The sequence below is a fragment of the Panthera pardus genome, unplaced genomic scaffold, assembly GCF_024362965.1.
Source record: "Panthera pardus isolate Hobbes unplaced genomic scaffold, ASM2436296v1 HiC_scaffold_8, whole genome shotgun sequence".
NCBI classification, from domain to species: Eukaryota; Metazoa; Chordata; class Mammalia; order Carnivora; family Felidae; genus Panthera; species Panthera pardus.
Genome location: NW_026527013.1, coordinates 60171153 through 60196941, shown reverse-complemented (window position 1 = coordinate 60196941; position 25789 = coordinate 60171153). Strand labels below are relative to the sequence as shown.

The following is a 25789-nucleotide window of genomic DNA, read 5'->3' as shown; positions in this document are numbered from 1 at the left end:
AATACCATTTGATTTTGATGGAAGCAGTAGTAATGTACCTCTTTCATTTCTAGTTTTGAGTCCTCTCTTTTTTCTAATCAATGCAGTTACAGTTTTGTGAATTTTATTGATCTTTTCAAAGAACCAACTCATGGTTTCATTAATCTTCTCATTTGTTTTTCCATTCTGTATCTGTGATCTAGTCACTATTATTTCCTCGCTCCTAGTAGCTTTGCAGTTAGTTTGTTCTTCTCTTTCACATTAAAAAAATTTTTTTAATCTTTATTTATTTTTGAAAGAGAGATAGAGTGAGATCAGGGGAGGAACAGAGAGAGGGAGACACAGAATCTGAAGCAGGCTCCAGGCTCCAAGCTATCAGCACAAAGCCCGATGTGAGGCTCGAACTCACAAACCATGAGATCATGATGTGAGCTGAAGTCGGCTGCTTAGCCACCTGAGCCACCCAGGCGCCCCTTCTCTTTCACATTTATTAAGTTGTCATTTTTGTGGTTGACTGAGATTATTATTTTTTTTAATTTAAGACTGTTTACAGCTAGAAATATCCAGCTTAGTACTGTGTTAACTGTATCTCTTAAGTTTTGGTATGTTGTGTTTGCATTTTAATTATCTGAATATATTTCCTATTTCTGTTGTGATTTCTTATTTGATCCATTGGTTGTGAAGAGTAATTTTTTTTTTGATCTTCATGTATTTGCTGATTTTCCAGTTGTCCTGCTATTGATTTCTAGTTTCATTCTAATGTGACTGGAAAAGACATTTTATATGATTTCAGTGTTTAAAAATGTATTGAAACCTGTTTTGTGGGGTAACATATGGTTCATCTAGGAGAATGTTTCAAGGCTACTTAAGAAAAATTTGCGTTCTATTTTTGGGTGGAGTGTTCTATCTATGCCTGTTTGGTCCAGTCATTCCATATTGTTAGTCATATACTCTGTTTCCTTATTTGTCTTCTGCCTGGTTCTTCTGTCCATTATTGAAAGTCTTCAACTATCATAGTAGAGCTGTCCATTTCTCCTTTCATGTCTGTCAGTGTTTGCATTTGTTTAAGAACTCTGATATTTGGTGCATTTATAATTGTTATATCTTCTTGATGATTTGACCCCTTTACCATCAAATAATATCCTTGTTTGTTTCTTACAACAGTTTTAAATGGAAAGTCTATTTTGTCTGCTAATAATATAGCAACTCCTGCACTCTGGGTTGCTCTTTGCATGAGATATTTCCATCCTTTCATTTTCAACCTAGGCATCTCCCAAATCTGAAGGGAGTGTTTTGTAGAAAGCATGTATTTGGACCCATTTTTTTTCTTAATTCTGCCAGTCTATGTCTTCTGATTGGGGAGTTTAACCTATTTATAATGAAGTAATTACAGATAGGTAAGGACTTATTATTGCCATTTTTAAAATTGGTTTTCTGTATGTCTTACAGCTTTATTTTTGTGCCTTCTTTCTTTCTTTAATGTCTTTCTGTATGATTAGGTGATTTTTTATAGCAATACATTTTGATTCTCTTGTCGTTTTGTTTTTTGTTTGTTTGTATTCTATAGTTATTTTCTTTGTGATTACCATAGTGATGACATATAACATCCTAAAATTACAACAATGTATTTTAAACTGATAATAGTTAAGTTCAATCACATAAAAAAGTCTACTCCTTTATACCTCTGCCCTCTTCTACCCTTGATTTTATGTTACTGATGTCACAAAATATCTATTTTTATTAGAGTATCCATTAGCATAGTTTCATTGTTTTTATGCTTTTGCTTTTTAAATTATATAAAAGAATAAAAAATGGAGTTACAAAGCACAATTAAAATAATATAGGTTTTTATATTTATCCAAATATTTACCTGTACTGGATAACTTTATATTTCCATACAGCTTTGAGTTCCTGTCTAGTGTCCTTTCATTTTAACTTGAAGGGCTCATTTTAGCATGTCTAAAGTCCTGTCACTTTAACTTGAAGGACTTCTTCTAGGGCAGGTCTAGTGGTATTGAACTCTCCCTCAGCTTTTATTCATTTAGGAATGCTCTTGTTTCTCTCTCTCTCTCTCTCTCTCTCTCTCTCTCTCTCTTTGTTGTTGTTTTTTTGTTTGTTTTGTTTTTTGCAGTACAGTTCTGCTGTATATAGAACTTTTGGTGAATTTTATTTTTTCTTCCAGCAAAAAATATATTTAAATATATTATCCCACTACCTTCTGACCTGCATGGTTTCCCCTGAGAAATCTGATACCTTACTGAAGATCCTGTATTTGTAAGGAGTCTTTTCTCTTGTAGCTTTCAAGATTATCTCTTTGACTCTGACTTTCAGTGGTTGGGTTATAATGTTTCTTCGTGTGGGCCTCTTTGAGTTTGTCCTCCTTGGGTTTGTTGACCTTTTTGCATTTGGATATGCATGTATTTCCTCAAATTTGGGGAAATTTGGCCATTATTTATTCAAAAAAGCTCTCTGCCCCTTTTTGTCTCTCTTCCCTTTCTGGGAAACACATGAGATGGATGGATGGGTGGATGGATGGATGGATGGATGGATGGATGGATCTGATTGATGGTGCCCTATAAGTCCTGTAGGCTCTCTGTTCACTTCCCTTCATTTTTTTTTTTGTTGTTTCTGAGACTTGATAATTTCAAATGACATTATCTTCAAATTCACTGATTCATTCTTCTTCCTGTTTGAGTCTGCTATTGAACCCCTCTAGTGAATTTTTCAATTCAGTGATTATATTTTCCAGCTGCATATTTTTCTTGGTTCCTTTGTAAAAGTTTCTCTTTGTAGATATTCTCATTTTGTTATCATCATTTCCCTAGATCTCTATCCATGTCCTCCTTTAGTTCTTTGAACATATGTAAGACAGTTATTTTAAAGTATTTATTAAATAAGAGAGTGAGAAAAGTGGGGCTCACCCAAAGTGGGGTTTGTGCTCACCCAAAGAGGGCTCAAGCTCATCTACCATGAGATCGTGACCTGAGCTGAAGTCAGATGCCTACCCAACTGAGCTACCCAGGCACTCCCTGCCTTCTCATCTTTTGTCGAAAAATTGGCATTTGAGAAAATAGCTACCTCTCCCAGTCTTTGCAGACTTGCTCATGAAAGGGAGGACCTTCACTAGTCAGTCTGGTGTGAAGGCTTAAAGTCTTTTCAGGCTTTTTCTGGGCATGTGTCTTCCCTGGGCCTGTATATGTACTTTTTTTTCCATTCCAATTCACCACACATGGCTGCTATTAAATGTTTTAATTACCTTGGGCGCTTGGGTGGCTCAGTCGGGTGAGCATCCAACTTTGGCTCAGGTCATGATCTCATGGTTAGTGAGTTTGAGCCCTGTGTCAGGCTCTGTGCTGACAGGTCAGAGCCTGGAGCTGGCTTTGCATTCTGTGTCTCCCTCTCTTTCTGTCCCTGTCCAGCTTGTTCTCTCTCTCCCTCTCAAAAGTAAATAAAAAGACATTGAAAATTTTCTTTAAAAACCTTTTAATTACCCTAAAAAACTCAGCATTGCTTCTCCTTGGGGACTTACATGCTTTATTGTACTTTTCCGTCTATAGTCTTTGCCCCAGGCATGCATGGGCCTGCAATTCCCTGCAGCTGTACTGTATCCAGCACCCTGGATACAGGGTTTTGGCAGCCTGGAAACTGATATCCAAACTATGCCACCTTTTCCTTTGATCTCCAAGTCAGGCAAAATGGAAACTAGACCCTCAGGTATCCTCCAGGAAGGCCAGGATGTTGCAAACTGGTCCACTGTTTTCCTTCTATCCTGAGGAAGGCACCATGCACTGCACTACTCTGTACCAAGGAGGAAGTGGTGCAAGGATAAGCAAAGACACTGTTGGATTTTCTACTGTTCTAAGTGTGGGTTTTTCTTGGTGAGGGGTCACTTGATTTTGCAAATCCTTGACTGGTTTCTAGAGCTCTCACAAAGCTGTTTTGGTCAGTCTCTTGTTTTACTTGGTATTTGCATGGGGGGAATGAGGCCTGGAGCTTCCTAGCCTTCCATCTTGCTGATATCATTCTCCCTCACTTTTCTTTTAAATTTGTTTTTTTGTTTTACTTTAGTGTGTCTTCTAGTAATCAGATAGGATTTGTTGGAAGTGAACTTTTTGGACATTTGCAGTGTGACAATACTTTATTTTATCTTCACAATTGAATGCCAACCTGGAACTATAGAGAATGCATGGTTCACAATTATTTTCCGTCAGTACTGAGGCATATTTTCAGGGTCTTCTTGTGGTCAGTGTGGCTGATGGAAGCCTCATAACTTTTAAAAATAAAATTTTATTTTTAAGTAATGTCTATACCCACTGGGGGGCTCAAACGCACAACTCTGATATCGAGAGTTACATGCTCTACTGACTGAGCCAGCCATGCCCCCCTGGAAGCCCCATTAGTTTTAGAATCTAATTTCTTTTAGATTATGTGTTCACCTTTCTATCTGGACTTTTTGGTATATTTCTCTTTATCAGCTATGTTCATCATGGTGTCTCTGGCAAGGGCCTTTTCTCATTACCTTACATATATCTTAGATTTTTCTATCTAAAGGGTTATGCCTGTCTTCAGTTCTATGGAAACCTTGTTACTGCTGTTACTGCTGAATATTTTGGTATTCATTCTTTCTGTCACCCCACCCCGCACCCCCTACTACTACTATTGGGTGCACAATGCAACTTCTGAATCTACCTTCTGAGTTCCTTAACTTTCTTTTCACATTTCTTGTATTTGTGTCTGGTCCGGGGGAATACTTCTGCTTGATGTTTTATTTCACTAAATCACTTTCCATCTCTCTGACCATTGTGTTATTGAGGTCATCTAATGAAGAGCTTTTGTTTGTTTCTGTCTTTTTTTTTAATCCTCTCTTTTAAATTCAGAGATCAAGTTTGTACTTTCTAGAATTTAAAATAGTTTTTTCACTTACGGAAGCACCATTCTTCCACATCTGTTAATTTGCTTGCCCTAGAGTCTTATTCAATTTCCTGTTTTGACTGTTTCCTTAGATTTTTGTGCTTCTATTTGTTGACTCTGATGAATCTCTTTCATGATTGTGACCTTCCTTTCATGAACAGTGATTTTTGGTTGGTTGAGCATCATTTTATTTTAGCTTTCCTCTTACTCTGTGAATCTCTGAATGCGGTCCTTTAGAGGAGGATACTTGTAGTGATTGGGGTTGGGGGGGGTGGTGAGTCAAAATAGGTTACCTGGAAGTATGTGCTAGTAACTGGGCTTATGGGTCTAGAGACTCTTTGTCCATCTTATCATGGCCACTCTGGGCACTGCTTTGCCTTTTTAACCCCAACACACACACACACACACACACACACACACACACACACACACACACTACTTCTGCTTAGAGCCCAATGGCCAGGTGTCTCGTTGTTGGCAGACAAGGGAAGAGGCCAACTCTTCTGGATGTTCCTGCTCTGCTCTCTGGGCCAAAGCCCTTTCAGTTGTCCCAGGCTCCCTTCTGCTCCCATCATCCTCAGGGCTACCTCTGCTTTGTGCAGTAGACCTTTTGGTTATGGGTCCTTCCTCCAACCTAACTCCTGCTTTACATTATTTAGGGATGCCCTCTTAAGCTGTGTTAAATTATAGATACCTCTTTTTATTTTCCACAACTTGTGTCCATTTTAAAAATCATTTCCTCAATGCTAGAATGAACCCTATGATCCTGGGTTTGACTCAGAAATATGAATATGGACTCACGTTTGTTTTAATATGTATGCAGATAGGTACAACAATAGACATGGGTATGTGTATATTCATGGGTTAGGATCCATACATACATTTCCTAGCTCTCCCACTAACAGAACCTAGAAGCAGTACCATCCCAGTGGCACCTAACACATCTGCCATCTAGGTCTTGATTTCTGATACCATTCTTCAATAAAAGAAGCCAACATTCTTGGGAAAATGGCTCATCTTAGGACTGGGGCAGAGAAAATACAAGATGTACCTGGAGTATCAGATAGTGCCAGAAAGTAAGGAAGTACTAAACAGCATGTGGGTGCATGTCGGAAAGACAACCTTAATGAGCTCCCAATGGCCACAGTGGGAGCAGTGTTAGTGACAAAATAAATATAATAGTATTATGACCTGAAGAATAAAATAAATACCTATGAGTCCAATCATACCATGTAAATAAATGATTTAAGAGGGGGAGAAGGGACCACTGTATCTCAGAGAAAATTTTATGTGCAAAGAATGAAGGAAATATAAAATCACCATTAGAATACCATACTGATCATTGTCACAGGCAAAATCCACTAATGAATTAGTAGGTGGCACTTGAAGGAGAAATAGGATCTTTGCTTGGCCCCAAACTATCTCCCCAAATACTTGTGAATCACTATAGTAGTTTGTAGATGTCCTCAAATCTTTGATACGTTGTTCTCTAGGAGGTGAAGCTGGATTCCCTTGCCTTGAATATGGAATGGGCCTAATGACTCACTAGTAAATAACAGAGTATCGGAAGGGAAACACAGTAAGTTTATAGTGGAGAATCCTGGCAGACACCACCTGAACCAAGGACCAAGGTTAAGGCCACATCTCATCAGCCATGTTGGTATGACAGCTCTCCAGATACCATGTGAAGAGAAAAGCACTATACCTCTGTAGCCTGATTTCCCTCAAAACCCAATAATCTCAGTGTAATCATGAGGAAACACCAGACAAACCCATTTGAGAGACATTGTACAAAATATCTAATCAAGTACTCTTCAAGAGTGTCAAGGTCATGAAAGACAGTGAAAGGTGAGGAACTGCCACATATTGAAAGAAACCAAGGAGACATGATGACTAGCTACATGGGCAGCCTGAATTGACACCCTGGGACAGAAATAGGACACTAGTGAAGAAACTGGAGGCATCTGAATATGTTCTGTCGTTTAGTTAATAAAGTTGTACTAGCCTTAATGTCTCAGTTGATAATTGTCCTGTGGTTATATAAGGTGTTAATATCAGGAGAAGCTGAGTGAAGGGTATATAGGAAAGTATATTAACTTTGGAACTCCTTTGAAGTCTAAAATTAATTCAAAATAAAAAGATTGTCTTTCCCTATCCTTCAGTTTGGTTAGGAAGGATAGTAAAACATTCAGTCCTCCATCTTAATCCAGTAAGTCTTTTTTTTTGTTACTGGAAAATAGTTGGTATATTTGTTATTGGGAAAAAATATACAAAATAATGACAAATTGGGTTTTTTTTATTGTGAATAAGCTAAGTGTCCTTACGAAGATAAAACTCAGTGGATAAGTCAGGATCCTGGCAGGAGAGAGGTGGCACATACAGATGGGAGCTGAGCAGGGTTTAATGAAGAGTTGACCACATTGTGGGCAGGATTATGGGAAACTGCAAAAGGGCAGTGAATCACCCTAGGACTGGCAATAACAGGAAGTGATGATCAGTCTAAGCTGAAAGGGGCAAGAGGATGAGTAGAGGTAGGGATGATTCTCAGAACCTGGGAGAGCTGTAGGAAAGGGCCATCTGGCTGGTGCTGCAGGTCTGTGTGGAGGAGCACAGCCACTGGGGCAGTGGGAAGGGCACAGAGATGCTTATACCCCACCCTCACTCTTGCTGTCCCTCCAGTGACTTTCCATGACTCCCCACTGACCAAAACCAACCAGAAGCAACAGGGCAAGGGAGCTTGTATATGCATCTATATGGGTCAGCCTTCCAGGTACAATCCAGACCCAGAGAGGTGCCCAGAGGATATGTCATCTTCATGGTCTGAATCCGTTAAAGCAACCTGTTACGATGTAGCCAATAAGGAAAGATTTAGAAAATCTAGAACTGAGATAGGACCCCATAGGATTTCACATAGCAATTTATACTTGTAAGACATTAAAAGACATTTTAAAATGTTCAAGTCTGTGTGATCCAAATGAACATTTGGGAAGGGCCTCCCCAAACGTCACCCACTGAGATGAATCTAGGTCAGTCTCCATAATAGATGTCCCAAATTCCCACTGATTTTCTCTTTACATTCTTAGCAAAAAGCCACCGAGCCTGTGCTTGGACTGGCTTTGTCTCTCCAGCTCTTACCCGGACATTTCTGGGACCACCATTCCAGGGTAAAGCAGTATCCATCTACCTTGATGGAGACCTGCTCCCAAGTGCCCCCTCCCTGTGGGTTATCCTGCTAGTCTGGTTCTGCCCTGCTTCCTTCCCTACCTTTTGCTGCCTTGGTCTGTTCCCCACTGGAAAATGGTCCATCCATTCCACATGCTCTGAAATCCTATTTCCTTACCATCTCACCCCTTCTCACAGCTTCTTTCCCTCAGGTCCTCCTCCTTCCTTGTTTGTATGAGTTCTGCAAGCTCCCCAGCCCTCCAGTCCTCCTGCTGCACCTCTTGGCATCACTCCCTTTCCAGTTCAGCCATTGAGGAAGGAATGCCCTTCTAATTAATACTCAGGGGTCATGGGCCGGTAGCTCCCCCTTATCTGATGAATAAAGGGTTAGAGTTGGTGGATTGATAGGACACAGTAAATGCACTGGTTGAGTCCACCAAGCACCCAGCATAGCATGGAGCAGAGAAGGGAAATGAGCCTGTTGGCCTTGCATGTTTGGTGTGTGGCAAGCTGTGTAGCTTCGTTCTGTTCCACCTTAGTCCCTTGTCCCGATGGGTACTCCCAAGGTGCATATTAATCTACCTGTGTGAAGTAAAAGTCACCTGGCTCCATGGCGTGTGCTACACCTGAGGTTTCCATCATGCTGAAAAGAAAAGCCTCCCCTTATTTGAAAATGAAAAGTAATTTTATTTTTTCTTTGGAGTTCAGGAACATAATGAACTAATTACAAAGGAGCTAGAAAAGTGTATTTGCTTGAAACCTTTTCTTATCTACATCTTGAATTTTGCAGTAAAATGCTATGAAATTAGAAGCTGACTACCATTTTTTAAAGGAGAAAATTGTATTTCTGATCATGTTTTTTTATCCTAAGAAGGACTTAAACGTTTCTTAAATGGGATGATTTGCAGAAGTGAGATTGAGGAGGTTAGTGGTCATCTGAGATGTGACTTGCTGTTAGTGGGAAAAGGGATTGCAGGTGCTGAGGAGAACATGGCTGAAGACCTAGCTGAGGATGCAAACCAGCTTCTCAGCAGGGGTCCTCCCCCTGCTGCCCATGGATGAGTTTGAGAGGTGGCTCTGAAATTGTTGGTGACGCTTACCTCTGTGTGTGCTTGAATACTCGAGTATGGGAGAGATGGTTCATGACACCATCTTATTCTCAAAGGGATTTGTGTCTTACCTTCCCATCCCACATCAGTTTTGAAAGTTGGGCAGAATAATTTGTTCTGGTGTTAATGAAATGGTATTTGCTGATTTCTCTCCTGAGAGATTGCCTTTTCCAGGAAGGCTTCACGTGGCTTTTTGACCAGCCAGACTTACCCTTTGCCCTTTTCTTTTCATCCTAGGCCAACACTGGACAAATTGATGACACCCAAGAGCAGCACAGAGTTATCAGCAGTAACCTCGCCCTCATTCAGGTGACTCTCCCCTTTGTCCATTTGATGAATCTCCTTCCTGCTTTGAATCTGCAGTCAGGCCTGCTCCAGGTAGGAAGAGCAAAGACTAAGTGAGCCCTTGTCCCTGTACTCCAGACTGAGCTTTGGGAATGGGCCCCTCGTCCATTCTGTAACCACCAGACCACACTCATATGGCAGCTGGAGGATCAGCCCAACTACAGGCACTGGCACCGGAGTGTAGATGCCTCTTCTTGGAACCCAAGTTCGCTCCAGCTTCTCTACCTCCTTCTTTCCAAGACAGACTTATTGAAAGACTCGCCTATACTTACTTACTCCTGTTTCTCATAGCATGGACAGGGCTAACTGCCTTCTCTTCCCACTGTCTTGACTTAAGCTGTGCTTGCCAAAGTCACTGACATCCTAATTGGTGTACCCTCTGACTGCCTCGTGCATATGATCCTGCTTATAGTTTCTGGAGATTCTTCCTGTCTGGAAGTTCCTCCTTGGCCCCACTCCTGCCTCTCAGCCTGTGCTTTCTCAGCTTTTGCAGGATATCCTCCAACCCCCACACCATTGTCCCTTAAATGTTTCATGCGTGTTCAAACTTGAACCTCCTTCAAATAGATCCTAGTTGGGCTAAGTTTTCATCCGAGGAGTCTCAGAGTATTACAAAATCAGGAAGCCTAGGGCAGGGGGAGACTGGGAACAAATTGGCTCAGGGCAAGAGAGGAAGTAGTTTTATCCAGAACCTTCTGGGCTTCTTTGGCTGGGGGCAGCCTGAGGCTGCACAAAGCACCTGGACTCTAAGATCAGACAGGCTGGTGTTAAGGCTGTCATTTATCAACAGGTTGGCCTTGGGCAGACCACACAAGACTTGCTTAGCTGTATCTCCCTGTCCATCAGAGTAGGTGGGTATCCACTTTACCTCTCACCTGGGTTCTAGAGCCACTGTTTCTGGCTGTCTTCGGGGCATCTCCATCTGCCCCTCACCGAAGCATCCCTGAAACACCTTAGCCAGATCTGGCATCATCACCTTATATCCTCACACTCACCTCGTGTGAAGTCCCCAATCCCAAAGAGTTTGATGGTTGAAAGTTCATTTTGGGGGTCGACCCTTGGGCAAATCACCTCATCTTATCTGTAAGATGGTCTGTTGTGAGGTTTCAATCATGTAAGGCCATGGCACCTGGCCACATGTGGTAAACTCCCAATCATAGTAGCTGTGCCTAGTGAGGAGTCTTCCCATTAATCAAGCCTGAGACCGAGTCTCTCTCAGCATCTCTGCTCCTCAACCTTATGACCACTCGCGGAAGAGTCTGCCTCTGAGCTGTACTTGAATCCAGCCCTGCTTCTTTTCTTCCTTGCCTTGGCCTCTTGGTCTCCTGCATCACTGACATCAAACCTCTTCATTGCCCCAGGTTCCTTCCCCTCTGGCTCCCCTCTGCTTGGACACCTGAGTGACCTTTTCTAAATCCTAGAGCTGATCAAACTGCCTCCTCCTGAAGCTCCTTTGTTGGTTCTACTTGTCAAAGTGTAGGCCTGGCCCAAAGGTACTCCTGGTCTGGTCCTGTCCCTTCCACAGCCTCATGTACCCCACACCTGCTGCCTTTGTGTGTGTGGTTGCCTCTCCTTGGAATGTCCTGTCTCTTCTTATTCTTCTGGCAATGAAGTTCCAATCAGGTCTCAGTTCCAGCCTGACACCAGGTACTCTTTGGGGCCTTGCACATGCAGCTGTAGCTGACCTGGTTGCAATTCTGTGTGTAGATGTCTGCCTTCTCCACTTGAGCCGAGTCACCTGTGCCAGGACCATGGCCTATGGCTGAAGAGCTTTGGAGATTAAATGAGATGCTCGTGATACCCTTAACAGAGAGGCTGGCAAGGGGCAGGTAATAAGTGCCTGAGCTACAAGTTTCCAAATCCTTGTCCATATGTATGCACATTTCCACATGATCGATTCTCAACCAACATTCATTAAGTCCTGACCTGGGCCAGACACTGGCTTGGCACATTCTGGTTCATAGCATGGATATAAGTTTGTCTCTTCTGTTTGTTAAGGAGCTTAACATTGAGTCACACATGGTCCAATAAATTTCATAATTGAACTTCTAGTAACTTCATATTCTATCACAAATACACCCGACAGTAATATTTAAAATATACCCAAGAGTGATTTTTAACAACTGGTGGGGCCCAGGAACTCAACTAGTAAGACTGAGGTGCAGCCACTAAGAGCTGGTCCAGCAGGGCTATTGCAAACTGTCCAAATTCAGCCCTATCCCACCTCATTCGACCTTCATCACATAGGTGCACATAAAATTGTTTGTAGGCTTCTGCTCAATAAATTACACCACAATGACGTTGTTCTCTTTTTGCACGAATTTCTGAAGATAACTTCCCACAAGTTCACAAGGTATGAGCAATTTAAAGATCTAGATTTTTCCAAAAAGGATTATAAAATATTTCAGTGCTTAGTATTAAGTAATAGCACCAGTGTTAATGTTTTAATTATTAACTTCTCCATAACCTCACCAGCATTGAAAGTATTCTTCTAAACTACTTTGTATTTGCCATATAGGTGTATGTGGCCATAGATAATATATGCTATGACTTCCTGTGTTTTTTTAAATATTGTTTTATTTAAGTAATGTCTACACCCATCCTGGGGCTTAAACTCACGACCCCAAAGTCAAGAGTCACATGCTCTTCCAGCTGAGCCAGCCAGGTGTCCCTGTCTTTCTGTGTTTTTTTTTTTAAGCACAAAAAGTATTATGCTGTACATATAATTCTGTAACTTGTACTTTTAAGAATGACTTAATGAATGAAAATCACTTAGAATAGCAGATAGCACTTGGGAAATGTCAGTTCCAGTCATTATTGTCATTATTACGTGGTTCTTCGTTCATATGTGCAAATGTTGTACTGAGAAAATGCTAGATCATAAGGTGTATGGGTAAATTGTAGCCAAGTTTCCTCCCAGAATTCCTGTACCAATTTTACCACCATCTATATGTAAGAGAACCATTTTCCCACATTATTTGTCAATGTGTATTTTATATTATCAACCTTTTAGATTTTTAAAAATTTATTTAATGTTTATTTCTGAGGGAGAGAGAGAGAGCAGGGGAGAGGCAGGGAGGGAGGGAGAGAAAGAATCCCAAGCAGGCTCCGCATAGATGGCACAGAGCCCACTGCAGGACTCAAACCCATGAACCTTGAGATCATGAACTGAGCTGAAAGCAAGAGTCAGATGCTTAACCAACTAAGCCACCCAGGTGCCCCTAAACCTTTTAAATTTTAATTTTACCTAGTCTGGGGGATAAATATAGTGTACCCATGCACTCATTGATTGATTCATTAATTGGATAAGCACAGACAAGGGCTTAGCACCTGCTGAGTTCCCCACCCACCCCCGCCAAAACTGAGAGGGCACTGACCTTTTCGTAGAGGAACACCAACATCAATTACAAAGAAATAAGATACCTACTTTCAAATTGGGATTAAATTTTTTTTCCTATTACTTGGGAAGCTGGTCACATTTTTGTTTGCTTTTTAGCCATTTGTATTTCCTTTTCTGTATCTTGTCAATTTATACTCCTTGTACATTTTTCTGTTGGGTTGTCTTTTTTAAAAAGTTGGCGTCTGGGTGCCTGGGTGGCTCAGTCCGTTAAGCGGCCGACTTCGGCCGTGATCTCGCAGTCCGTGAGTTCGAGCCCCACGTCGGGCTCTGTGCTGACAGCTCAGAGCCTGGAGCCTGTTTCAGATTCTGTGTCTCCCTCTCTCTGACCCTCCCCCGTTCATGCTCTGTCTCTCTCTCAAAAATAAATAAACGTTAAAAAAAAAATTTAAAAAAAAAGTTGGCGTTGCTTGGGGTGCCTGGGTGGCTGAGTCTGTTAAACATCTGACTTTGGCTCAGGTCATGATCTTGCAGTTCGTTGAGTTCAAGCCCCACATCAGGCTCTGTGCTGACAGCTCAGAGCCTGGAGCCTGCTTCAGATTCTGTGTCTCCCTCTCTCTCTGCTCTTCTCCCACTCATGTTCTGTCTCTCTCCCCTTTAAAAATAAATAAACATTAAAAAACCAAAAGTTGGCATTGCTTTGTAAAATGGACTTCATGATTTTGATCACTAACCCTTTATTACTTATAAATGGAGATATTTTCTCCTGCTCAGTTTCTGTCTTTGAAGTTTGTGGTATCACATAGAAGTCATACTTGGATTTATATACAGCTTATTTCATTTTTCCTCAGAGATTTTACACATCTTCAGAAGGAGTATTTCTCTAATCCAAAATCTGAAACACATTATCCTATATTTTTTCTTTTCATACATTAGGTTTTATGTTTAGTGGGGTGTGTGTATGAATGGTATAATGTAGGAATCCTTTTTTTTCCCTTAGATATCCACTTTTCCTTACCCCGTTTATTCAGTACCCATCCATTCCATACTGATTAGAAATGCCACCTTTATCATATTAAATTTCCATATATAAATTTTCATCTATTCTTGATGGTGTTCCTGGACTCCAGTCTGTCCTGCTGATCTATTTGTCTATTTTTGTGCCAGTACCACCCTATTTTAATTACAGTAGCCTTAAAACTAAATATTGATAATGAATGTGCCAAACTCCCTCTTGATCTTTTTTCTCAAGGTGTCTTGGCTGTTCTTGCACATCTACTCATCTTTGTGGAACTTAAGATAAATTGTCAAGTGCCATGAAAAGTCTTGTTGGGACTTTCACTGGAATCACGTGGGTTAACTTGGGGAACATTTTCATCCATATATATGGTAGAGTTCTTTGTGTTTTTAGTCTTCTTTAATAATACAGCATGTTTCCATTGAGACATTTGAATTACAGTTGATCCTTGAACAATATGGGTTTGAACTGCATGGGTCCACTTATAGGCAGATTTGCTTTCATAAATACAGTACTGTAAATGTATGATTCCTTATGATGTTCTTAATTTTCTTTTCTCTAGTTTACTTATTATGAGAATACAATATATAATATAGCATACAAAATATGTGTGAATCAAGTTTGTGTTACGGGTAACGCTTCTGATCAGCAGTAGGCTGTTAGTAGTGAAGTTTTGAGAGAGTGACAAGTTATACACAGATTTTCAACTTTACACAGTGTCGGTGCCCCTAATGCCAGTGTTGGTCAAGGGTCAACTGTACTGATAACATGCCAGTATTGATACTGAGATCTGGGCACCTCATGGTACTGGCCTGCATGAGCAGCAGAGGTGTGACGCCACTGAGATGAGATGGGAATTGCAGCCGGGATGGGGGAGAATGGAGAGAAAGAGGGCCACCAGCATGAAGGGCAATTGCCAAGGAAGGTAAGTCTGGGAGAGAGACAGAGTGTGCAGAGAGACTTCCAAGGCGTAGCTGTGGATCATGGAGTTTCCACATTGCAGGGGAAGTTGCTTGTCTGAGCAGCTGGGGGTTACAGAGCACTTTTGCCCAGACCAGTGAGAGGAGCCATGAGCAAGAGACTGGTGGCCCTTGGCCAAGGGCTGAGTAGGAGGTGAAGATTTTGTGATGGAAAATGGCATCAAACAAGTTCCAGAACAAGAAAACAATAGTTTTCAAGGGAGTTGGATTGAAGCAAGGTGTTTGTTTTTTCCAGGTTGGAGGGGCTGTTGGCAAATTTTAGGGTGAGGAAAGGAGGTTGGGTGACCTCAAGGTCAGAGAGGAGGCAGAGGCAAAGGCAGGGAGGAACATTGATGGTCAGAGACACCTTTCCTCATGTTTCTGATTTCTGCCCTGACAGGTGCAGGCCACCGTTGTGGGGTTCCTGGCTGCTGTGGCCGCCCTGCTGCTGGGTGCTATGTCTAGGGAGGAGTTGGACTTTGTGAAGGTGGAGTTGCTGTGTGCCAGCAGTGTCATCACCGCCTTTTTCGCTGCATTTGCCTTAGGTGAGCTGTGCCCCCACCCCAGTTACCACCCCCTCCTAGCTCTCTCTGTCCGCCATTCCTCAGTACTCTACTCTCAACTCTTTGTGTTTCAGTTCCTTGAGATGTGGAAGATGGGTGTACTAATGGTGGGGCCTCACATGTCCTGCCAGAGGGTGGGGGAGAGCCTGTTAGTTAAATCTCCAGGCCCTACCTTATGGATGGGCAAGGAGGACAATGAGTCCTTTCCTAGGCAATGTATGTGCGCAGGAGTGAGCTGCTGACTCCGTTTCTCTTCCCTCTGCTTGTTCAGAGAACTGGCTTTTGCTCAGTGGACACATTCATCTGTTCATCCATTCTCCATCCATTCATTCACTCATTCAGTCAGTCAGTCTTTAAATGTTACTTGAGCACAGCTTGCGAATGGGCCTGTGGAAGATTCTGGCATCTGCAGTCCTGTAGGGAGCAAGACTCTAGCATTAGCCTCAATTTCATCTCTGCAGAGAGGTCTTTTCTGACTCACTCAAGTTCTGCCCTCCGTCCTTCTTCCCAGCTGCTGACATGCTCTTCTGCACTCTGCACCTGTTTTCCTTATTGAGCACTTATAAACATCTGCAATTGTTCACTTCATTTTCTTCATTCTTTTCTGTCTCACCCCTTTGCTAGAATGTCAGCTCCTCAGAGAGGTGCCCTGTTAGAATAGGGCTTCTCCTATTCTACTCCTGTCACACCGCCTGTCACACACACATCAGATGCTTCCTCCATGTCTGCAGAAGGCGGAACACACAAGGAGTGACAAACAACCCTGTCTTCAGGGAGCTCACCCATTTCAGGGGCAACCACAGTTGCCATGCAATTACCATAGAATGTCCCCCCATTCACTCCTTACTCAGTACTTACTGAGTGTCTACTGTGTGCCAGGCACTGATGCAGTGGAGGGGATGCACTGGTGAGTAACTGTACTGTTTTGTGATGTGTATGTTCTGGTTTGGGGTGAGACATCAGTATGCAAGCACATAGCAAATTTCAGCTAAGTGCAAGTGTCTCCTTTTTGAAGCCTCTCTGATCAGCTCTCTAGCATCACACCCCCATTCATAGTCCTGCTTTATTTTCATGTCCTTTTTTTTACTTCAAATGCTTGTTCACTTACTTGTGTGCTGTCTGTCCCTCCACCCAACAAGCATTTACTGTATGAGCCCAGAGCCTGATGGCTATTTTCAACACCTAAAATAGGCATATTACCAGCTGCCAAATGTTTGCTGAATGAGCGGACTTCATTTTGGTTCTCTTCTGGACTGCATGTCTGAGTGTCTCTCGCAAACAATGTGCACATATAAGAAAGAATAAGTGCTAACTGGGAATTGGATTTGCATTTACTCTTCTGTTCTTCATCTGCTCATGAAACACCTTTGAGCTCAGCTCTCTGTAAGGATAATGTGGTGGGTTATTTATTGGTTTCTCTTCCTTCCTGTGCTAGTGTATATAATCAGGATGGAGGGTAAGAGTGCAGAAACCCAGGAGCAAATTCATAAACTGCACTTTCCTGGGCAGACGGCTCCTGGTCATGTACCTATGCCTCTGCAAATGGGGCAGGGGCTAGGGTGCCATCACTCAGTCTGTCCAAGGGAAGAGAAGAATGAGTATGCCACACCTTGTGGAGAAATAGAGCCCAAGAGATACTTGATATGAAGTCTCTGAAAACAACACAATCCGATGATTCCAGAGGCCAGCCCTGTTCCTGTGGAGTCTTGTAGAGAATGCCATTGCTAGCTCCCCATTTTCCAGATGAGGAAAGTGAAGCATAGATGAGGGGTGAAGCTCAGCAGCATGGACATAAACTGGGTTGTCCAAAGATGTGTAGAAGTTGAGGAGCATGGCTGGTGGCTCATAGTGTGACCTCAGCATGACTGCTGTAAAGCCAGGTGGTGGTGGTGGTTTTTAATAAGTGCTCTCAAACTGGTGGTTTCTATGTAGTCCCTGTTTTTCACCAGACCACCAGCCACACAGACTCAACCTCACTTAGAACTGGCATTTCAAAAGAGATAAAGTAGCTATGACCTGGTCACAAAATAGGGCACAAACTGTGGCCAGTGGCAGCAGTGTTAGTAGGCCTTGAGGTGATAATTCTAATTATATTTAGAGTTACAGAGTAGTGAGTAAAGTATTAAAACACCAAGAGCCAAGATAAAATGGGTCTTTTTAAAAAATGTTTATTTATTTATTTTGAGAGAAAGAAAGAGTGAGTGGTACAAGCTTAAGCAGGGGAGGGGTAGAGGGAGAGGGAGAAAGAGAGAGAATCCCAGGCAGGCTCCATGCTGTCATCCCAGAGCCTGACATGGGGCTCGACCCCACAAACCATGAGATCATGACCTGAGTCAAAACCAAGAGTTGGATGCTTAACTGACTGAGCCACCCGGGATCCCCCAATGCTGTTGGATTAAGTCCTAGGCAGTAGATGAGGGCTGGAAGATTGCATGTGTCAGTCATCTCAGAACACAGAGTCAGAACACAAAATAGGACCCAGGAAGGTATAGAGGCCACGAGAATGTGTCTCTTGGGTTTCCAGTGCTATACCCAAAAATTTACCCCCACTCCCCGCTGTTAGAGGTTACCTGCTGCCTTCGCCCAGTGGTGGCCCTGCCAGGATCCTGAAATGGGCCTGTTCCCCAGAGATGTGGACCCACTGACAATGCTGTGCTGTAGTCTGCATGTGCTTCCCCTGCCTGCCTTCCTGTCTCCCACTGCGGGTGGCCTACATGCCATCTCGTGGCTCTCCCAACACCCCTGTGGCCCCCCATTCCCCCTCACAGGCTTTGTCCCTAACAAACCTCTCACGTGGCTAATCCCACTGGGGCACCTGTGTCCCCAGGGACCCTGACAGACACAAGAGGCTGTGCTCTGCCCCTGGGGCTCTATTGCTCAGAGTGGTTTTGGAGTCCTCTTCCTGTCAGGGAGCAGCTGTGAGTTTCACATCTGTAGTTTCTGGTTTGGGAGCCTAGGAACCACCTCCCTGCTGTCTCCCCCATGGGTTTGAGTGTATCATCAAAGCTTGCAGGCTGCTTAACACCACGCCCGCAAGTCGCAGGGTCCACCCTACTGCAGCCTTCTCAGGCTTAAGCATAGTGGGGAAACTGAGTGTTAGGGCAGCCTGGCTCCAGGGGAGGGCTGTGTGGATAGAAGCAAGTTACTGAGCAGCCTCCTGACCACTTTCTCATCCTGTGCTTTGAGTTTCTTCTGCCACCTCCCTGCAGGAATGCTGATGGTCTGCATAGTAATTGGTGCTCGGAAGCTTGGGGTCAATCCAGACAACATTGCCACGCCCATTGCTGCCAGCCTGGGAGACCTCATCACGTTGTCCATCCTGGCCTTTGTTAGCAGCTTCTTCTATAAACACAAAGGTAAGAGGTACCCCTTGAGGTGGGGCACACGAACAAGGCTGGGTCCAATGTCGGCAAACAGCAAGCTCTCCCATCCACTCAGGTCAGCAGATAAGTTCAGTCTCCACCTTAGGGCAGGGGTATGCAAGGAGACCAGGGAGGGCCAGAGGATGGCCTGGCCACTTCAGTGCGCCCTCATAGGAGGGTTAACAGACCCTCCATGGGTAAGGCATGTGTCACACCAGACACATACAAACCAGCTGGGAAGGGACTCCCAAGGAGGCATGTCATAGCCATGGGCAGCAGCATATGCTCTCCCTGCTGGTGTGAGGCAGGAAAAGCCCAGGTCTCCTCAGAAGGTGGCCAGTGCCCTGGTCATCAGCTAAGGAAGGCGTTCACACCTCTTGTATGACAGACCCTTGTGGCCAGAGGCTCTGACTCCACCAGGGGTCTCCCTAGATCTGCCCTGGGGGCACACTGAACATGTTCTGCCCTGGGCATTGTGGACAGGTAGCATCTCCCTTCCCCAGCAGTCCTAACCTGCTGACTACTCCCCTCTGAGCATCACAGTTTTTGCTTTCCACCTAAGCTGGCTGCCCACAGTTGTTTGGATCTAGTAAGTGTTGATTCTGTGCATGGTCATAACCCCAAGTACCTGGGGGCAGGTGGCATCAGTGAGTGGAGTGGACAGTGAAGAAGATGGTGGACAGCAGTGGGGAATGTGGTGACACTTATTTGGAGGAAATACCTAGACACAGGCACAGACACAGCGAAGCTCTGGCTTATCGTTGCCCTGTGGGAACTCAGACTCCGGAGCAAGAGAAATCACCCAGTGCTTACATGCTGGCAGCTGAAGCAGACTGACAGAATACCTGTGATTTAGTGTGTCTGGGCATTGAGACCCTCTCCCTCTCAGCTCTGGGACCAGCTCCTTGTCACCCCAGGAACTGCCTGCCACCAATACTGTTTGATGATTGGGAGATCCTCAAAGTTCCTGTAAGTGGCAATGAAGATCTAATGATAAGATAACCTAATTTTATCTTTAAACCATAGTGAATTTAAAACAAGACTTGTGTGTGGGTTGGTTAATCGAGTTTTACTTATAAAACAAATTTGGGTCACTGGTGTTTCCAGACCCTTCTTCTCTGCCCTACTGTGCATGTTGCAACACATGACTTAGTAGCTGTTGAATCATCGTTGGGTTGTCCAACCCTCAGATTAGACTGTGAATTTATCTTGGGTGCACTTACAGGTTCACTGGGCCTGGCACATATGAGATAAATCTTCACTGATGAAGAATGAGCTGCTGACTGGGTCACCTGTCAATGTAGTTGGGAAGACAAGCCATGTGTGGGGGAAGTATTCATCATGGTGGCGGAAAATATGAAGTGGAGCCTCTGCCAGGGCTCCTGAATCATTCTAGAAAAATCAGACTGAAAAAATGTCCTAAAAGCAGCACTCCTGTAGGCTGCTGCTTCCTAGAGCTTTTGAGACTTGCTTAGAGCTTCCTGGGCCTGTCTCCCACCTCCTGGGATGGCAAAGAGGCTGGCCCCTTCCATGATGAGTTACTTTGTCTGTAGTCCAAGTTGAGCACCTGTGGCCTGTGCTTCCATGTAGCTGCCCAAGGAGATGGGCCTCCCTATGGCAGAGGAATGAACCATGATTGTTTAGTGCAGAGAAAGACAAGAGGGGAGGGGTCCTCCTAATGATGCTGCTCAGAGAAATGGGATGTGGGGCACAGACCTACCTGCACACCTCTGCGTGCTGGGGTCCACTTGGCAGAGGACTGTGCACCACCTGAGCCTGTCCTTTAGAGGTGGGGCTGAGGGTGAGAGGATAGCTCTAGAGAAAGCTGGTGTCTTGTTTGGAGTGATTGGGAAGGTGACACACAAAATATAAGGGAAGAAGGGAGTGAGTGAGAATGGTGGTATGTGGGGCCCTGACCTGGCTCCAGGAACAATCAGGTGTCCCAGAACCGTCAGAGTTCTGCTGGCTCCAACCAGCAGAGAAGATGACACAGGGGCATAAGTAGCTGCAAAGCTGGGTGTGGTCTGAGCCCTGAGGGACCCATAGATGCTGGGGAGGCCACCTTAGGCTGGCCTCAGCAGGAGCAGATTGGCATCATTAACCAACTCTGACTGTAGCCCTGATGTCTGTATGCTGGCTCGGGTGCTGGTGGGCCACCTCTTCATGCTGTAGTCTCTCCTATGCCCATCTGAGGGGGAATGGAGAACATGACATGAGTTTGTGCTCAGAAGGTGCTGGGCACAGTGCTGGCCTGTGGACACAATCCCATAGATGTAACCATTAATAATAATAATAAGGTTGAGATGGAAGGAGATGGGAGAGGTTATGTATGTCAGGAAAATAGCAAAAAAGAGAAGTAAAGGGACTTGTGACAGGAATTGAGGATAAAGAGGAGCTTTTCCAGTTGCTTAATAAGATGGACAAAATCTTTAGAAGTATGGTAGGTTGTCCACCCTAAACTGCCAGAGACAGAAGCATCTCCTCAGCTCCAAGCCCACCTTTAATCATTGCAGCCCAGACTGTGGCCCCACAGTCCATGCTCATGTGCCCTGGCACTCACACTGTCTGTCTGTCTGTCTGTCTGTCTCTCTCTCTCTCTCTCTCTCTCTCTCTCTCTCTCCTCCCAGATAATCGATACCTGTCGCTGCTGGTCTGTATCAGCTTCACGGCCCTGATCCCCTTGTGGGTCCTCATTGTCAAGCAGAACCCGCCCATCATGAGGATCCTGAAGTTCGGGTGGTTCCCAATCATTCTAGCGATGGTCATCAGCAGGTGCGCATGAGTGAGGGCTGCCACCACCCCTTTGCTCTCCATGCCACCCCTGTCTGGCCTCTGCAGACAGGGAGAGTGGCCTGAGGCCACCAAGCCTCCAGGGTGAGGATGTAAATCATGTGGGTTTAAATCATTTTCTGGCTGATCATGGTTGGAGGGAATCATTGCTGTGGGCTCCTTCACTAAGTCCCCGGTGCCGGTTGTTGAGTCATACCTCTTTGTTCTTCATCTCTTTCCCTCTCACCAAGAACCTTAGACCTTATTTATTCTGAGAGGCAGTCCTGTTTACCACTGCAGGAGTATCAGAGCCAGGAAGAACTGAACCTGGAAACATCAGATGAACACACTGATGCCAGGACCTCTTGTCCCCTCGTGGCACTGCAGGACACCTGTCTCCCCCATCCCTGCTGCCAGAGTTCCCCTGCTTGGACTTCAGGGGGTCCCTCACCTGGCCCCACAGTGATGGCTCTGTGAATACCATTTCCACAGCATGGCTGCTGGTGTGACCTAGTGGGGCTGAGGGATTCGTCCCTCTGGGCCCTTGGGCCTTCAGCTGAGCTCAGGTCTTCCACCCTTGAACCTCACTCTCCAGAGCCCTTTCTGTTAGTAGACCTGGATGAGCACCACCCCAGTGCTTTCTGGGGTGCTTTCCTAACGTTGACTCTTAGGGAGAAGTGGTTGTGGTCCAGGTGTCTTTGATTCCAGAAAGCTCCTGGGCTCCTTTTACAAACTGATCCAACCTCGCCAGGACTGTAGGAGCAGGACAGTCTTTGCTAAACTCCAGGGGCTGGTAGGAGCAAGGTCTTATTGCGACATCTCTAAGAACAAGGAGCAGAAGTGGATTCTCATGTAGGTTCCATTTACTGCTCAGGAAAGTAGCAGTTCAGCTGTGGTACATGAGCTGTCACATGGGAGAGTCCAGCCAGCTATGTGACCTCAGAGAGTTTGTAACTTGTTTTTAATGGGCTAACATTATCTGATGGGCCTTCTGGAACAGCTGAGGCTCAGAATAGAGGCGGAGAATCATGTGCGTGGTGGAGAGGACACTGTGGATACCAGCCTGTCTATATCAGATATTTTGTGTAGGGGTCAGGAAAGTGTTTGCTACACTGAGAAAGGAAACTGGTAAGACATTTTGAAAAATTTTTTATTTTAATATTTGTTTATTTTTGTGAGAGAGAGAGAGAGAGAGAGAGAGAGAGAAAGAGGGCCAGCGAGCATGACTGGGGGAGGGGCAGAGAGAGAGAGAGAAAATCCTAAACAGGCTCCGGGATCTGAGCTGTCAGTATATAGCCCGACGTGGGGCTCGAACTCCAGAATAATGAGATCACGACCTGAGCTAAAGTCAGACTCTCAACCGACTGAGCCACCCAGGTGCCTCTGATAAGACATTTTGTATAGAGGTGTACCAGGTCCCCTACAAGGATAGGGGATAACTAATGATAAATAATGATAAATGATAAACTAATCATTTTCCCTCTGCTCTCTCCCCAGTTTTGGAGGGCTCATCATGAACAAAACCATTTCTAAACAGCAATTCCAAGGCATGGCCATATTTACTCCCATCATATGTGGTAGGTATTGGCAGTCACCATCACCTGGGACCCCTGGGCTGTGTTAGCCCCCAGGGCTTGTGCAGTGGGACCTGAAAAGCAGTGACTTCAGAGCTCCAGCCCCAGGCCCTCAAAGGCAGAATCTGGAAACTGAGCCATGGCTGTGTTTCTGCTGGGCAGAGACTACCGGGCTGGTTTTTCTCATATGGAAGGAGACCCTCAGGGAGAAAGCCCTGACCACTGCTCCACCAGCTCACACTCTTCCTCACAGTCACCACAGAGGCTTGAGCTGTCCCACAGAGCTAAATCCCATGCCTTGAAGGCACATCTAAGCCAGGATTCACTGGCACCTGATCATGGCCTTCAGAACTGGGGTGTTGGCTTCTCATGGTTTGTTTGTATGTTTGTTTGTTAATTTCTTAAATTTAGATTCATTGATGACATTTAAAACTAAGAATTTTGCACATAAAAATCTAGATTTCTGCCTTCTTCAAAAGCAAGACTGTGACAATACTGAGTTTACATTCTGGGTGAGGAAACAATCAGCTGCCACTCAGACAGGACTTGTGTTTGTCAGGTTTGCCTGAATCCCCTCCATTCCCTTTTGTCTTCCACCCAACCCTTCATTGATCTCCCTTCTAGGCTTAGATCCTATGGGCTCTTTTAACCAAAGCTTGGTTTGTGTCTGGCTTTTGATGAGGATCTGTAAATGGGACTGACCAGTCAGGGAGGGAACCAAATGTGATAGCTTTTTGCACACTTTGCTTGGTCCCCGACCCTGGTGTTCTGGGGCTGCAGAAACAGGCTACGGAGGCCTTTGGGCACCCCCTCTCCCCATTTCCATGGGAACACAGGTGACTATTCCTTGAATATCAGTGGGCCACCCAGCAGGTCTGTCCCAGTAGAGGCAGGGCTTGCCCGTCATGCAAGGAGTTGGCCATGTGGAAGACAACAACTGCTAAGGCAGGCTAAAGCTTGGAAAGATTTCCTTGGATGTCACCAACTCAGATGACTGTGGGGCAACATGAGAATGTTAAATGAGTTCAGCCAGTATGACAATAGCTGGGCAGTAAGGAGCAGCAGGGAATAGGTCATGCTGCAGAAAGTGTTCCTGCTATGGAGGGAGAGGGGCCTGCTTAGCTCCAGCCAGTTGCTGCCTGGCAAGTTTGGAGGTCCAGATTTGCCAGAACTGACTTCTTAGGAGAAGCCAGCAATTTATGTAAATGCTAACAATTAATTTGAGTTACATTTTTAAATCCACTCCTCCCCACATGATTTTTAAATCATGTGGATTGAGCAAAATAGATCTGCAGCCATCCTCTGCCCACAGACCTTTGCATCCAGGGTTGTTGGTCTCTACCTCTGGAGATCACTGGGACACATCTGGCCCAATGAGGGGTTATTCCCCAATGGGCTGAGGAAACAGGATGGAGGCAGCCTGCCCACTCTCTAAAGAAGATGGTCCTGAACAGGCGCTCTTCTCTGTCAGCCTGTAATCCTGTCCCTGCAAAGACAGCTCAGCATGGCCTTTGTCGTCTTGGCATGGTCCATTCTCTGTGGAAGCTGGGAGACTCAGCCATAAGCCCCAGGCCTGTTGCATATGCTATCCCCTCTTCCCTTGCTGCTGTTGCCCACCTTCTCTTCCATCTCCTTTCCACCTTAGGTGAAAAAATCTTTTCATTTTCTCAGATGTTCCAGTCTGTAATCTGATCCCTGTCACTTCCCAAGGCCTTGAGGGCCTTATCAAAATATCTTCCCATAGACCTTTCCATCACTCTCCCTCCCTCCCTCTACTTGACAAATCTGTATTGTAAACCTACTTTGCCAGTCACATTTCCTTCACCATAAGAGGTAGCTGTCAAGGTGATACAGTTACTACCCTGGCGCTTCACTCACAAGGTTGAGTTTACCCTTGCTTGCAGCCAAATAAAATCTGTTGTAAAGTGGGAGGGAAGGAAAAGAGACCAAGTGCTACATCAATCAAGGGAGGCTTCTGGAGGAAGTAGACTTAAAATAAGGGCCAGAACTGAGAGACTGGCATAAAAAGGGGGAAACCACATTCTTTTTCTCCTCCCAGGTGTTGGTGGCAATCTGGTGGCAATTCAGACCAGCCGGATCTCCACCTACCTGCACATGTGGAGCACACCTGGTGTCCTACCCCTCTGGATGAAACAATACTGGCCTAACCCATGCTCCACTTTCTGCACCTCAGGTGAGTCTGGTATCTTCTGGAAGCCACATGGCCATTTCTTTCAACAAGTAAAATTTGCCATTAGTGGAATCTGGTGTCTGTAGCAACAGAGGTCTAAGGCCAGTGCTGACTTCAACAGAGATCATCTTCAAGGTCATGAGTCCTTCTCCCAGAGACCTGACTCCCACCCTTGCCTTTAGTTGATTGATTGATTGATTCATTCATTCATTTAAATATTCAAATATTCAAACATTCAAATATTCATTGAAGGTCTGCCAGGTACTAGATGTCATATTATTATGATGAGTCAGGGAAAGCTGAGTCTTGCCCCCATGTATATACATGGTCCAGAAGAGCAGATACAGGGAGCCAGTGTGGCTCAGTTGGTTGATCGTCCCAACTTTTTATTTTTGGCTTAGGTCATGACCCGAAGGTCATGGGAAAGTCTCTCTCTCTCTCTCCCTCTCCCTCTCTCCCACTCTCCCTCTCCCCCTCTTCCTCCCTCCCTCTGCCCACAGTACTCTCTCC

At 44.7% G+C, this 25789-nt stretch overlaps 2 protein-coding genes across 7 annotated transcripts in view; one reads left to right on the top strand and one right to left on the bottom strand.

Annotated features, from left to right (window-relative positions):
• LOC109261385 (solute carrier family 41 member 3-like) overlaps positions 1 to 25789 on the bottom strand; it is a 319912-nt gene that overhangs the window by 183273 nt on the left and 110850 nt on the right. The window lies entirely within an intron of this gene.
• The window catches only part of SLC41A3 (solute carrier family 41 member 3), a 55331-nt gene that overhangs the window by 9495 nt on the left and 20047 nt on the right, over positions 1 to 25789 (top strand). The window contains exons 1-8 of one of the 4 annotated variants that reach the window (XM_053896896.1): positions 9418 to 9470; positions 11214 to 11335; positions 14096 to 14232; positions 15221 to 15365; positions 18593 to 18739; positions 21373 to 21517; positions 23012 to 23091; positions 25148 to 25282. In XM_053896896.1, the coding sequence (XP_053752871.1) occupies positions 14230 to 14232; positions 15221 to 15365; positions 18593 to 18739; positions 21373 to 21517; positions 23012 to 23091; positions 25148 to 25282 (655 nt within the window). In that variant the 5' untranslated portion in view covers positions 9418 to 9470; positions 11214 to 11335; positions 14096 to 14229. Of the gene's footprint in view, positions 1 to 9398; positions 9471 to 11213; positions 11336 to 14048; positions 14233 to 15220; positions 15366 to 18592; positions 18740 to 21372; positions 21518 to 23011; positions 23092 to 25147; positions 25283 to 25789 lie in introns of those variants that run through there. The other 3 variants (XM_053896898.1, XM_053896895.1, XM_053896897.1) reach the window with 3 other exon arrangements.